A 16238-nucleotide genomic window follows, 5' to 3' on the forward strand; every position below is an offset into this window, starting at 1 on the left:
GAGTCTTTTGTGTTGAATAATTAAACCGGTTGCACTAAAACTATTATGCAAATTGCTAAGTGTAATACAGCATGTATTAATGATACTGGGGTAATGACATGATGTAATGGGCTGCAAGGTGGCGGAATGTCTGTGTTAAAACCATGGGCAGACGCACCTCATCGCCACACATGCTCTTTGATCCCACACCCCACCTACCCCCACCCCATCCTCCCCGCTGTCCTCCTCGGCCACCCTCCGCGCCGTGGCGGGGAAATAAAGTGCGGACAAGGAGTGTGGAGATGTAATCTGGACATAATTAAAATCATCTCATTCGGCACACTTTATTCCCCCTGCCTTCTGCCCATTACCGTGTGGTCACTGCTTCAATTTGAGTCCGGCTCCTTCCTCGCCCACTACTTCTGGCCTGAGCTGCATACACAAAGACTGCGCTAATGGTGGCCCTACACTGACTTCTGCTTTTTCTTTATTTTCTCTCTCTTCCCTCTCTTCTCTCCCTTCTCCCTCCTCCATCCTCTGGCTCCCTCTCTCCGTGGCCTGGTCAGGAAAAGAGCCTACACCAAGGATCCTGTGTACAGTGACAAGCTCCAGCATTACAGCACTGGACGAGGTGAGTTGAACTCCGCCATTCAATACTAACCACTAACCCATACTGAGAGTGAGTGAGAGAGTGTGTGAGAGAGAGAAAAGAGAGAGAGAGAGAGAGAGAGAGAGGGGAATATAAAACAAAGCTGAGATATGTATAAATAATCCCCTCCCCCTACTCCACTACATTTAACACACACACATGCACCACCACTACTACCACATCCACCCTCACCCCCTTCAACCTTCCTCTGAGTAAAAATGACATTGATTGACACATCTCAGATATAATCATGATACCCAAGCCTTTCCCCGGAACTGGGGGGTGACTGAGCTGGGGGTTGACTTAGCACAGAGGAAAGATGGCGTGTGTGTGTGTGTGTGTGTGTGTGTGCGTGTGCGTGTGCGTGTGCGTGGCGTCGTCGTGCGTCGCGTCATAGCGATGCGTCGCGTCGCGTGTGATAATGCGCGTAATGCGTGTCGCGTCGCGTGTGTCGTATGCGTGTCGTGTCGTCGCGCGTATCGCGTCTGCGTCTGCGTCGTCGTCGCGATAAATCGCGTCGCGTCTTGCGTGTCGTCGCGTGTAATGTCGCGTGTGTCGCGTAATGCGTGCGTATGTGTGTGCGTGTATGTGTGTGTCGCGTGTATGCGTGTGTAATGTGTGTAATGTGTGTGTGTGTCGCGTCGCGTCGCGTGTGTATGTGTGTAATGTGTATGCGTGTGTATGTGTATGTGTAATGCGTGCGTGTGTGTAATGTCGCGTGCGTGTGTGGTAATGTCGTGTATGCGTGTGGTAGTACATGCGTCGTGTAATGGCTATTAATGTCTCGTCGTGTGTGTGTGTGTGTGGCGGAGGAAGGGAAGGAGGAAAAGGAGAAGGGAGAGTGGGAGATGTGTGAGCTAAATGAATAAGACGGAGACAGTGCGGCGGTGTGGCAGTGGCGAGGGCTTGGGGGGAGGGGGTCACAGGGAGGATGTGGGGGTTGTTGCTCGCCTGTTGAGGTTTGTCGAGCCTGACACTAAAAAAGCTCCACTAGTCTCATTTTTGTCATGCTTAAATCTGCCCTGCTCTCATTAGACCAGCTGGGGGAGTAAAAAATATGAGTCCTCTCACTTTCTTTGGAGACCCTCTCCCTATCTCTCTCTTTCTCTCTGTCTGTCTCCATCTTTCATTTTCCATTTCAGTCTTTCACTGCTCCTCTCTTCATCTGTCTCTCATTTTCTCTTCCCTTTCTCTCTGTCTTTCTCTCTCTCCCTCTCTCTCCCTCTCTTTCTTTTCTGTCTCTACCCCTCCCCTATCAGTCTTTACTTACACTGTTACAAGGGTAGGTGTTTTTATTTATTTATTATCCAGGCTCCTTCTTTTGCCAGCAAAATGCAATTAACATCACTGCTCCTGAAAGGCAAGATGTGAGGCGCAAACAGCCTTGCTCATCAAATAAGCAATTTGCAGAACAAGGAGCTAAAAACGAAATATCAGCACAGCACAGAATATTCACATTTTCTTTCTACAAGTGTCCAAATTATAAGGCTTTAGCCTTGGAGGCTTTATTCCTCAGATCAGTTGCCTCATGATATGAAAGGCAGTGTTCTAATTAGAAATACCACTTGCTCTGTTTATACAAAGTGCCAATTAAGTACATGTGTATTATTTGAATAAACTGCAGTAAATGGTTGTCACATGAATAAAAAACAAGCTGTTGCTAGGCAGAAGAAAAATAATCAATACAGGCAGTTCCTTGTTTTTATTCATAATTAGAGCTGCAACACTCTCTGCAATATTTATTCAGTGCACCTTTGTAAAGGAGTAGACAAAGGAGCTGTTTTTGTCGCTAGGTCAAGATGGCTCACACAAACCTCACACATCTGGGAGTAGAATAACAAGTGAAGAGAAAGAGAATTTAAAAACACACAGACACACACACACACACACACACACACACACACACACACACACACACAGACAGACACACACACACACACACAGACACACACACTGTCCTCTTCTCCTTTCTTTCTGTGTGTGTGTGTGTATGCGTGTGTGTGCATGTGCGTGTACAGTATGTGTGTCTGTGTGATAGACAGAAAGTCTGAGGGAAAGATTAAAACAGTTCTCTGGCTCTCACAAGAAGCAGCTAAGCACAAGGCAGAGCCCTCTGAGCCTCTGTAGACTCTGCTAAAGGCTGCTGTGTGGAGGCTTTCTAGCGCTAGGCCTTTGAGTGTGTACATTCAACTAGATTCATGGTCTCGCTTTCCCATTATTTCTCTCTCTCCCCATCACACACACACACACACACACACACAGAGCCAGTGAGCCATTGCTTCAGAGGCTCGTTAAAAGGCAGGCATCACAGCGTCTGCTGGTTCAGCATGGCCCTGGCTACCAACCTCAGGGACTTGTCTCGAGTGGCCAAGGGAACTGTAGGCTCTTCTGTTTATAGTGTGCTCTTATGTGGATGAACTTAATTTCTCTCTCTCTCTCTCTCTCTCTCTGTGTTTATGTGTCATGTGAGCATGTGTAAAACAGAGACACATTGGCCTTGAAGGCCTCTTACTGTAGTGGCTTTAAAGAGGCCTCCAGTTTTTATGTTGGTCATGGACGGCTCTAACTTTGATGAGCATTGGCCCCTCTGTAAGCAAAGGACTTGACTCAGTTACAGTCCTACTGTTATTATACAACAAGCCCACCTGGAGGTGACATGGAGAGAGATCTCTGGACTTTACAGTCAGGAGTTTTACAGTACCATTGTCTCTCTTCAATATGAAAATCCTAGTAAGACTAGAAAAAACAGAAACAGGCTCTTTGACCATTATGCATAGTCTTGTTGCATAGCCTCCTTGACATTGCCTCAGATAGCAAAGGTTTTAATTCAGAATGAACTCAGATCAGGCATGTCCACTGCTATCAAGAATTTGAGTGAAAGAGTCAAGCCTACTCCCCTGACTCCTGCTAGGCTGGACGTGACATTTAGATTGCTCCCCCAGGGGCATCACCAGAGCGGAGGGGCATTAGGGGCAGCTTTAGTCTTCCCTTTAGGCCACCCTATCAGGCTGCAAGTGGCCCACCCATCCATGTGAGCCTGCATCGACATCCTGTAATGCTGTATGCCCCCTACCGATCTCTGTGTGCACTATTGTGTGTATGTATTGATATTTTAGCTTGCACTAGAATACTGAGAAAAGACTGCGGTTTCCAGCTGCCCCGAATTGTTCTGTTTGTCATTCTCTAGAGATGTCTGCTGATTCCATCTTGCTCCACTCGAATGTATTATTTTTCTCTTCTCCACTTCCTCTCTCTCTCTCTCTCTCTCGACTTTTAAATATCAGTTTAGTCGCCTGTGCACCCAGTGGTGCTAATCGTCCTATCTCTGTGTAAGAAAGTGGAGATATAAAGAGTATATTTTGTAATGAAAGCCCTGGGAATAGAGAAATTTCATTAACTGGGAGAAGAGAAGACACAAGATAACTGCTCTGACTTTAAAGCAGCCATGTTGCTCTGCAGTGTTGTTGGCTTTTGTACCGCTCTTTACTTTTTGCACGAGCCATACCCGCACTAGACATGTGGAAGTGTATGATAAATTTGTGTGTATCTGATGATTATAGGATCCCGGTCACACATCTAAACACAGTTTATTTCAAATGGCTGTGGTGAGAGGGCCAGGGAAGGAAAAATAGACAGAGCTGTTTACATCATGTGTTTGAGGTCACATCTGCCCTAGTTCATTACAATGATTACAATCTCTTGCTCTCTCACTCTTTCACATCTCTCTCTCTTCCTCTCTCTCTTTCTTTTCCCCTCTTTCTTTCTGTCTGTCTCTCTCTATCTGTTTGTCTCCCTCACCTCTCCTCTTGCTCTCACAAAATTGAAATTGTATAAAGGGCAGAAATAGGGCAACTTCTGGCTTGGTGTGCAGTGCACGCCGAGATCAAGCATGCATACGATATTCGCACACAAACACACACACACACACACAGAGAGAGAGAGAGAGAGAGAGAGAGTAATATCTATATTTTAGCCATAGAATGATAAGATGAGCTGTTAATGGCTGTTAGACTAGATGAAAATAGAGACAAACTGCGTTTTTTAATTATGGATGAAAGAGAAATGAGTTTCCGTAAGAAAAGGCTGCCGGTTTGATCACATACAGGGTTGTGAGCGAGCGTGCGCTATTCATAGACCACTTTGTTTCTCTGTAGCTCAGAGATTGATCAAATCCAGTCTTGCATGTGTATATCTTTAATATCATTCTATTGAATGTTTATTTTAAAACAACTGAAGCTCTTATGAAGTGCATGATAACGTCCGCCTCTGCAACATAAAGCAAGCAGTCATTAAGTCTAAGTAATCCGGGGTACAATCACAGGGCTTAAATTTCACTGCGGGATTGCGGGTATTGCGCATAATTTGTTCAAGTCCCGCAACTCTAGCCATCATAATGCGAGAAATTCCCGCATACACTTTTACAACCTGTCTGATGACGTTAATATAGCCTAATCATTAAGTGGCGTGAATGCGGTGCTATTGACCGGACTGATCAACTACCGAGTTGAATTGAACATAGCCTCATGCAGACACACACACACACACGGAGAGAGAGAGAGAGAACCACTTTGCGCTTACGCAAATAGGCTACGCTACCATGGCAAACTTTTACATCTGGAAAGAGCTCCTTGGTAACTATCCTGCTAGCTCAGGTCACGTCAACACTTGATCCCAGAAAGATTGTCTTCGACATGTCAACATTTATTGTATCTAATGACATAGAAAACATAATGATTTGCATACACATACCGCACTATGCACAACTTTTATTCACTAGCGACTACAGCCTAAAACCGTCAGGTTGAAGGGGGGCTAATTACTCCATAGAATTACTCTCAGGTATTTTCTTAAAGTGACAGGCACTCAATTACACCTACTCATCACCAATGTGCACTCAATTGGACCTACACACCACATTAAAGATATGCCTAAGTGTTATAGGTTAAACGTCAATATGAGGCATTCAAATTACTAAATATGTTTAGCTAGTAGTAATAACTAGTAAAATGCTATACTTTAAAAAATGCATTATTAAATAAATACACTCTATATGAATTCAAAAATATATGATAGAAACATATCACATAAGCTATCATTTTCAGTGTGTGTTTGTGTGTGTGGAGAGAGTCAAGCAGAATCTAGGATGTCCACTGTTGTGAATGATCCCACTACAGTATATATTACTGATGACGTCAGGGTGGTGGGGGCCCCAAAATCAAACACTTTTTTTTAAAAAAGTATCGAAGTATTGAAATCGCAATTCTTGACTTGGTATCAGAATCGACCCCCCCTCCCCCCCAAATTGTGTAAATCCCCCCTACATGAATAACCTAAGGGGGGGATTCCCCCCCATTTTGAAAAATGAATTTTAAGCCCTGAATCATATTTAACTGCTATATCAGTGTTCTATGGAAATATATTATGTAAAAGGATATTCTTTCTAGCCTGAAAACCACACTGTAGTTCACTACATTGTACTCAGTGGTATAGACCCAGAGTAAGAAGTACACAGCAAAGGGTGACCTCATTTTGTCATTTAATCATTTCCTTCACCCATGTGCCTTACTCTCAGATCTCAGGGCTCATCATTACACTCCATATCTGAGGGTGTCCTTCAATGTCATTTTTTAAGACCACACACACTCACATGTAATATCCGCTTGTGTGGAGTACTGCAGCTCAGGATGTCCTGCTGGGAGGCAACAGTACATGAGCAGGGAAGGAGCATATTTAGTCTGAGGAGGCAACAGTACATGAGCAGGGAAGGAGCATATTTAGTCTGAGGAGGCAACAGTACATGAGCAGGGAAGGAGCATATTTAGTCTGAGGAGGCAACAGTACATGAGCAGGGAAGGAGCATATTTAGTTTTTTCTTTCTTTTTCTTTTCCTTTTTCTCTCCTTTTGTGTCCTTGCTCGTTTCTCTGTGCGTAGAAATAGTCAACACCCTGAACCTCCACACCTATTGCTTCGGCAGGGAGCAATTTGATATCGGCACAGTTTGATCTGTTTACGAGGCCCTGTGGGATGAGTATCAGTGGAAATTGGATTCATTTCTATCAAAGGGCAGAGCTGTGTGTGCTCCCTCCCAAGGGAGGCGAGGAGAGGAGGCAACAAACGGGGGTCGAGAGCACATTCCCTCTGTTTCCTATCCTCCACTGGAGTTTTTTTTTTAATGATCAAGCCCAATTGTTTTATTGTGTCTCCTTGATATGAGGTAGGGGCTTCTCAAAGTGTATGCTTCGGCAAGGGGTTATTAGCCAGGTGCATCTGGTACATCTTGGGCTGATTTGTGCAGCCTTGTTTCCCAGCACCATGCCGAGACCTTTTGTTATTACTGACTTTTCTACACACACACACACACACACACACACACACACACACACACACACACAAACACATGTTCGCACACACACACACACATACGCACACAGAGACGTGTACATGGGTACATGTACACTTGAGTACACACTCACACAAAAAAGACTGAGGAGGTTAAGCACATTAATTATTAGATGTAAATAAATAAGTAAATAAATGAATGAATGAATGAATGAATGAATGAATGAATGAATAAAACCATGAACCTGCTGGCACAAAAAAAACCCTTGAAACATGACAGTGATCCCTATTCTTAATTGTTCTAGAACTCTCTTTGAGACCAGATCTGACTAACTGCCACTCCCCCATCGGCTGCCCGACCCACTTCTCAGGCTCCCCGGGGATGAAGATCTACATCGACCCCTTCACCTACGAGGACCCCAACGAGGCTGTGCGCGAGTTCGCCAAGGAGATCGATGTCTCCACCGTCAAAATCGAAGAAGTCATCGGGGCAGGTAAAGATTCATTTTGCTTTATTTGTGTGTGTGCGCGTGTGTGTGTGTGTGTGTGTGTGTGTGTGTGTGTGTGTGTGTGTGTGTGTGTGTGCCCATGTATGTGCCTGTGTCTTTGTCTGTGTGTTTTTGTTACTGTGTGTCACTGTGAATATGCTCTTACACACTAATGGCAGTAGATTAGCAGGATTTTCTATTCTGTGTGTGTGTGTGTGTGTGTGTGTGTGTGTGTGTGTGTGTGCTCCTGTGTGTAGCAGTGAATGTGCAAGCCTGTGTTTGTGTCAAGTGGCCTGTTCCGGCAGCATGTAGGCCACCTGTCCCAAGGCTGGCTGCTGGGCCACAGAAATAGCTCTGACACAGAATCACAGGCTTCTGGGTCCCCTCTCTGGAGAGCTCTGCTCCTGGAAAACCTATTGCCTCTGCTCGGGCTAGACACTCACACTGAACACTACCTGACACACACACACACACACACACACACACACACACACACACACACACACACACACACACACACATAAATACATAGAAATTTACAGTCTCCCTAACTTCCTGTCCAAGGCTGCAGTAGATACATGTGTTTGAATGTGAAGATTGCTAGAGAAGATTGCTTCGTCTGACTGCAGTATTGGAGGCCATGGGGGGAAGCGAGGACTCCTGCAAATGTGGATTAAGAGGAATTGGCTGATCTTTGCACACATCTTCTGCATATGATTGTGAATGTCCTCTGTTTATGGTCCCCCTCTTGTTAGCTGAATGATACATATTTGACCAGGGCACAACACGTCCACATAGCACATCACCTAATAGGTCAGGTGAGGCCAACACCGCAGGACTGGCCTCCTGTGTAGCTTCCAGGGAGTGGGCCAGATGTAGAGAGGATACATCACAATCCCCACACTGTGCTTTGTTCTGTGTTTTACAAACTGAATCACAGAGGACCTCGCGGTGAGACTGAGATGGGTAAACCACCTGAAGCACTTCATCCTTTTTCTGTCTTTTTTCACAGTGCATAAGAAATGAAGAATGATACAGTATAGAAGGGGAAATAGGCCTTGATGTATGCTGTGAGATTTGTGAGCATTTGCCTGTATGGTAAATCTTGCGTTCCCCTCTGCCCTCCCTCTGTCTTCCCTCTCTCTAGGGGAGTTCGGGGAGGTGTATAAGGGCCGCCTGAAACTGCCAGGCAAGCGGGAGATCTACGTGGCCATCAAGACGCTGAAGGCGGGCTATTCGGAGAAGCAGAGGCGGGACTTCCTGTCGGAGGCCAGCATCATGGGCCAGTTCGACCACCCCAACATCATCCGCCTGGAGGGAGTGGTCACCAAGAGCCGCCCCGTCATGATCGTCACGGAGTTCATGGAGAACGGCGCACTGGACTCCTTCCTCAGGGTGGGTAAACGAGGGGTGATGGCGGAGGCCGCCTCGGCTTGTGAATGTGTGTGAGAGAACTTCCTCATAGGTCAGGAGTTTGAAGTCAGACGCACACTATTTTAACATGGTGAAGTTAGTAAAAAGTAGAAAGAAGACAGTAGGAAGTAAAAGGTCCTACCACATATTAATTCCAACTCTTGAGTCCGGTAGATTGGTGCTAATAATATCAACATAATAAAAACAGTCATGATGAAATGTGGGCCAAATATGCATAGGACAGATTACAGTGTTGATGCCATTATTAAAATGCACATGTTTAAACCAACCTCAGCCAATCCTAAAGGAGGAGCATGAAGGAGTAGTGAAGGTCCTGGTCTACAGGTCAGGCAGCTAGACGAGGATCTCGCCAAAAGAGACAGGAAGGCGGAGACAAATTGGTACTCGTTTGTCGATGTGTCTGTAGTCCATATTTTCACATCTTCAAACTGTAAACCCACCTACTGCCCAAGTTATACTGACCCAGGGATATTTCAGTCACATTGACGGCTTGTGGAGATTTCTAGTGATGGATTACTTTCTCAGATGCCTTAAGAATAACAGATTCTGCCATTTGAAAGTGTGGGATGGAGCTTCTTCAGCGTACACAACTCTCAATCACCATTCGGAAATGCTGAGATAAGAGTAGCTTGTGGGCGTGTTCAAGCTAGAGCCTCGCCTCACTTAGCAAGCAGGACTCACACAAACAGAGATAAGACATCAGTAAATGGGTTTGACTGCCCGTGGATAAGATTAAACAACATTCCCAGAGTCGTGCGAGACAACCATAGCCTCCTTGTTAATTATTTGAGTGATGAAGTTATAAGCACCTGGTTTTGAGCATTTCTCCCTCACTCACAAATGCCAGAGTCCCTCCTCTCCGTTTTACCATTCACGCCTGGAGGTCTTAATAGACTCCATTTGGCTTTTTTTTGGATTTTTAATCAATGTTCAGCCCATTTTCCCCCCAATCCAATGGATTGGTTTTCTCTCAGCTTTGATCTAGCGTTGGTTTAAAGAGCCCCTTTGAAGTTGGCTTTGCTTGCCGCCACATCCGACTTGTGTTCCCATCGATCTTCCTACCCCCATGTTTGCTAGTGAGCACAAGGTTCAAAGAATGCACTTCAGACATGGACGAAGGTAGGGTGGGGGTCGGGGTGGTGATGGGGTGGTGGGTGGGGGGGACAAGGTTTATCAGCCTTCTAACCTCAAAGACTCACATTTCCATGTCTTTCAGCACATCGAGAATGCAGAAGGCAGAATAGTCTTTTCAAGAGCAAGGCCTTTGGGAAATTGAAATGTTCTCAGAGCGTGCACAAAAAAAGAGAAAAGATTTTAACATCAATAGAACAACCAATGTTCTGTGCATCAATGGCATCTGATTGAGTGCATTCAAAAGAAGCACGCATGCAGTAGTAAACACATTGGGTGACGGCCTCTCATGTTTGGATGTGTCGGCCCCCATCTGCTCTTTTAGTCAGTTAACTGTGAGTTGACCATACATCACTCCCGCTGAGCACATACAGAATGAAAACTGTCCAGAACACACACACACATACACACATACACACACACACACACCATTGGGCTTGGCCTTCACTAGTGACCTTCCCCACCTTTATAACCTCATAAAATGTTTGTGTGTGTGTTTGGGAGAGGGAGGCGGTGAGCTATCTTTGACAGCTGTGTGACATTGCCTTTGTTTTTTGACATTGCCCCCATCACACACTCCCTCCTCTCCTTCAATCGCCACGGCAACCTCCGCAGCAAAACGACGGCCAGTTCACCGTCATCCAGCTGGTGGGCATGTTGCGCGGCATCGCGGCCGGCATGAAGTACCTGTCGGAGATGAACTACGTCCACCGCGACCTGGCCGCCCGCAACATCCTGGTCAACAGCAACCTGGTGTGCAAAGTGTCCGACTTTGGCCTGTCACGCTACTTGCAGGACGACACCTCCGACCCCACCTACACCAGCTCCCTGGTAAGCTCTCGTCCACTCCTGCATCCGGCTCCCCTCTGCTCTGCACAAATATGTGCACTCATGGTCTAACACAAGACACTGTCTCCTATCTCTGCAGTTATATCCTTGAAACGTCTTTGCTTGTGTGTGTGTGTGTGTGTGTGTGTTTGCTGAGGCCCTAATGTAATGTGGTCTCGCTGCCCTTTTCATCCATTGGTCAAATAAACAGGCAAATAAATGACCAGTGAGCATGGTTGGAGGGGGTGTTGCAGTGTTAGTCTGTAACATGTTAGCACTAGGGCTGGACACACTGATTTGAATGCAGGAGGAGTTCACTGGGAGACTGCTGATGCCGCTGGCCACTGAGGCCCACTGGACTCCAATCAGACCAGCCTTTACCCAGACTTCCCTTCTTATTATTACTAGTGTCTGTGCCCTGGAAGGGACTCTCCTTATGAGTTGCTGGGAGCGTCAGGTCTGTTATAATTAACTAATGTATTCAAAAACAACATTTCCACAACACTTGAGTCTGTCTACAGCTCAGCTCATAAAGATTTGTTTTTCATGTTTATGGATGATTTAGCATTGCAATCTCATAGCGGCTTTAGGAGCCAGCGTTTGTGTGTGTGTGTGTGTGTGTGTGTGTGTGTGTGTGTGTGTGTGTGTGTGTGTGTGTGTGTGTGAGTGAGAGAGAGAGAACGAGACACACAGAGAGAGTGAGAGAGAAAGAGAAGAGAGAGAAAAATGGAGAGGTCTGGCCTTTTGGTTTGTTGTCAAAGGACAGCAGGACAGCACTTGAAAGCAACAGCCTCAGCCCAGTCTTTTATTAAAAACAATCCACTGTCTCTGCCAAATGAATGCATCCCTTTGTGTGGAAAGCCTGCTTTTGCAGCATGTCTCTTCATTTACTGCACTTGTGGTGAATAAGCAGAAAGATGGTTGCCATAGAGGGCTGAAGACTGTAGTCTTCTCCAGGATGACGTAGGAAGACATTTTGAGCTCTGAGTGAGTGCAGACAAGAGGCTGAGCAGACACGCCACAAGCCTCCTGTGGAGACTGCTGATTGACAGGAGACTGAAATACAAGTGTGAACAGGGTGTTAAAATGGCTGGAAGTGATTCTGTCATCCATCCATCCATCCATCCATCCATCCATCCATCCTGTGGTTGTTAAATGCCCCCGGGGTCACATTGGCCTCAGGGTTACAGAAGGAGTTGCTATAATTGGCATTGATAATATCGTGGTGTGCCACTTCCTATATAGGAAGGGTGTACAGTATGTACAGTATGTGAGGCTGCAGGTGATTTGAATACATTAAATACATACGGTATGTTTTTAAACCCCTGCCATTTACACTTTGGCTATTTTTGCTGCATCCATGTTATTATGGATTTGTGACTGAGGAAGATATGATGTTTGTTGGGATTTTTAGAGATACTTTTTTCTACTTGAATATTGCACGTGGTGGATTTCAATCCTCTCACTCTGTTAAACTATGACTGTAACGCTCCATCTATACATGGTAACTGTAATAAAACTAAAAAGTAAATTAAGCAGAATCCAAATTATTAATAAGTCAGTAATATTGTTGGCATCATTTCTGTTGATGTTTACAACTTTTCCATATCTGTGTGTGTGTGTGTGTGTGTGTGTGTGTGATTGGCTGGGTTATGTGTGTACTGCCTTGGCCAAGCATTTGGGCTTGTATGTACTCACTCGGGTCCAGTTCACTGTTAATTAATCCACGCAGTGTCGGTGACGGCCGCCCCTTGGCTCTGTGACCTCGACCGTTATGAGCCAAGTGCAGGCAATCTCCGAGCAAGGCCACAGGAATCACAGGGAAATTACATTTTGCTGACAGGGCCTGATTTACTCACACATTGACCTCCTCCGATAAATTAGCACCCTTTTTCATTTTTGCTCTTCTTCTTTATTTCATTTTATTTTTGCCTCCCTCTCTACTATTTCTGCCCACCAATTAAGTTTGCTGCCTCCCTGCACAAAGCTGTTGGATGGGTACTTAATTGCATTTCATTAACCCGGCGGTTCACTTAGAGCTCAGGGCACTGCCCTCAGACCAGTTTACTGCAGATGAGAAAGTGGGCTTGACGTGTCTTTTTGTGTGTGTGTGTGTGTGTGTGTGTGGGTGTGTGGGCGTGTGGGCTTCACGTGTGTGTGTGGGCTTCACGTGTGTGTGTGTCCTCCACTCTAGAAATCAACCCTTCACTGGGGAAGAATAGATTATTCCATCCATCTATTTATGGATTTGCCATGTGATCCCCCACACCACCTTTCAATATGATGATTCATCCATCCATAATGTCATCCCACCCTACACCCACCCCTCAGTGTGGCAGCTCCTGTTTGGGAGAGTCTGGAGTGGTATGTGTGTGTGTGTGTGTGTTTGGCTATTCCGTAAGTTTACAGGCAGCCCAGAGCGTGGGGGTCACGCTGGAGTGACATCCAGGGCGGCCTCTCTCGGCTCTCGCCTGGGCCCAGTTTAGAGGTGAGGTCGAGGGGAGAGCTCATCTGTCAACCTCCATGACCCTCCAGGGACGGTCGGTTAGCTTCGCTTCACTGCCACCAGCAGCTGTCTGTGTATCCGGCCGCCCCGCTCTCTCCATTTGCATCCTTTCTGACGCTCTCTCCTTCTCAGCATATGGCCACAGCCTTCTGTTGTTTTCATTTTACACAGTGGCTGGAATGCACACTCTGCAAAGGTTTAGATGTATTCAATTCAACCACGTGTGCTCAGAACAAGGGAATGGTATTCATTTCCCTGAAAAAAAAAAAAAAAACATAAGAAACAAAGAAATCAAAAGAAAACAAAGAAATCACAGCAGTGGCCACTCTCCATGACGGAATCAAGCAGTGATGCCCTTGCACTAACCTCATCTGTCTTGGGCAGCCTTGCTTCATCCTGTGGACACTGTGGATCAATGTGCTGGTTTTACTGGGACTGATAGTTTGGACTTGGTTGGGGTGGTGGTGGTGGTGATGGTTGTGGTGGTGGTGGTGGTGGTGGTGATGGTTGTGGTTGTCGAAGGGTGGAGGTTAGGGAGTTAAAATTGAAAAACACCCCCCCCCCTCCCCCATCCAATGCCCCTGCTCTCTCTCCTGCGCCACAGTGAAAAATGCTGCCGTCTGGCACCTTCCATTACGGATGTGGATGGTTCAGTGTGATTTCAAATGGAAAAACGAAACTATTTGCAGTCCAGCGAGAGCGGAGGGGTGGGAGCCCCCTCTTCACCTGAAGCATTTTTCTCCTTTTCATTCTTTCTTTCTTTCCGTCTGTCTTTCTTTCATTCATTCTTTTTTCTAAAAACTCTGACAGGCATGCTGCTGTCGCTTGGCGGAGGTGCCAGTTTTCGGGATTTTAATTTGGGATTTCACAGTGATTACCAGCCGTTTGCTGCCCCCATTACCCAGTCGTGCTTGCTGGGAATCGATTTGCTGCCGCCAAGCTCCCCCAAACAGCACGAGCCGCCCTGACAGTTTGGGCGGGGGAAGGTGATAATCTCCACCCCACCCCCCATTAATATGTAAAGGAAGGACATGACAAATATGAGCCTTCACATGCTGTCATCCGACACCTAACAAAGGCTGTCAGAAGCTCACCTGCTTTTGATAAATGCCAGCTGACAAACGCTGGCGAAGTGGAGCATCGACCCTGCCTCCTCCGCGGCTGTCTGCAGCCATGCTGGCCCTGCATAACTCATACAGGATCAATGTGGAGCACGCAGACGGCAGGTGTCAGCAGTACGAGAGGCTGTACTCCACCCAACCCCCACCCAAAACCCGCACCACCCACGCCACACCAGGCTGTTTACCGGATTGGATATTTACACTGAGAGACAGAAAGGGAAGAGCAGAGGATTGGAGGAGGAAGAAGAAAAGCTTCATCAAAAGCCATTAACTAGGTTATGAAATCCAAGGTTATAATCTAATATGTTTTTTTTTTTTAAATGGGGATCAAGGCAAATGAAATCAGAAGCGCATGGCTAGAGGATTAGCGTGTGGAGATGTTGAGGTTTAATTTGCGTTGGGCCCCTCTGGCACCTGGGGCTTACCGTCTGTGAGGGCCCAGAGCCTCGCTTGGTTTGACCCCCCCTCCCCACCCCACCTCCAGGCTTGTGGAGGAGCGAGGAGATTGTGTGTGTAGATTGGGCTTGTAAATAGATTTCCTGGCTAATGTTATTGCGCCACAAATTGGACTTTAGTCTCAAGTGGTCATTTTTGGAATGGGGAGATATGACTGAATTAGATTGATGCCTTTTGTTATGTGATGAGTTGGGCACAGTCAAGCCAGACAGACAGAGATGATGTGATTTCATTTGGAGTTTGATTTTATTTTTACGTAATTACCAAATGAATGTTCAATGGGCACTTTTAAATTTTTAATGGCAGTCTACCTTTTAACATTCGTTCATTCATCTCTCTCTCTCTTTCTCTCTCTCTCTCTCTCTCTCTGTGTGTGTGTGTGTGGAATCCTAACCCTTTTGTTACAAATTTAATTGCTGGAAACATATCCCCCATCCGGCCCCAACATGTGAAATGATGCATTTAATCCTGCATGATGAGGCATGGCTCACCGCTGCCTCTCAGACAAGCAAAAGGCCCTTCTTCCTGCATCGGAGGAGCTATGGAAATGCAGGTCCATTTCCTCCTTACTGAGCGGGAAAAAACTGTCCATTGCCAATCGTTTCGTCCTCGGGACATTAAATGGCTATTGATGGAGCACTTTCTCCCTTGCCTAAGTAAATGTGCTTACTATCATTTCAGTTTGCTTTGTTTAGAGGAAGATAAAAGCCATAATGGCAAACTGCTGCGGCAGCTGAACTAGAGAAAGGCTATGCATTCCTTTTCCTCTTTCTCTGTTTGGAACTTTGAAAGATGCAACGAGAGTGAGAGAGAGAGAGAAAGAGAGACAGACAGACAGAGAGAGAGAGAGAGACGTGCTTTCTGAGATGAAACGGTATTGTGCCCATTATCTCCTGCCTTATGGATCATTGTGTCTGTTGGTGTCTCTGAATATTTAGAGTTGCTGCTTTGCATGTCATTAATGGGACTCTGTTTTTAGACTTTTTTGTTCTCAGGAGAAAGTAAAACCATTTCATGATTGGGTCCATCTGTCATGGTTGTCTTTTTCTAACCCCATATGTTTTTGATTTTGATACACACACCAACTCACACACACACATTTTGCACATACACTCACTCTCACACTCACACTCACACTCACACTCACACTCACACTCACACACACACACACACACACACACACACGTGTGTGTATGTGTCACATTTTGCCCGCTGTCAGCTTTTGATCACAAACAATTCCTCACCTGCCACCGAGCCCCCATTCCCTTTTCTCACCTGCCGCCACCTTCACTCACCCATCTGTCTC

The 16238-nt window shown here is 46.0% G+C and overlaps 1 protein-coding gene across 1 annotated transcript in view; it reads left to right on the forward strand.

Moving 5' to 3' along the window:
* The window catches only part of LOC125292800 (ephrin type-B receptor 1-B), a 123325-nt gene that overhangs the window by 95277 nt on the left and 11810 nt on the right, over positions 1-16238 (forward strand). The window contains exons 7-10 of the mRNA XM_048240243.1: positions 546-610; positions 7274-7462; positions 8604-8851; positions 10637-10852. Coding sequence (XP_048096200.1) covers positions 546-610; positions 7274-7462; positions 8604-8851; positions 10637-10852 — 718 coding nt within the window. The remainder of the gene's footprint in view (positions 1-545; positions 611-7273; positions 7463-8603; positions 8852-10636; positions 10853-16238) is intronic.

This window comes from Alosa alosa, chromosome 1, assembly GCF_017589495.1.
Source record: "Alosa alosa isolate M-15738 ecotype Scorff River chromosome 1, AALO_Geno_1.1, whole genome shotgun sequence".
NCBI lineage: Eukaryota > Metazoa > Chordata > Actinopteri > Clupeiformes > Clupeidae > Alosa > Alosa alosa.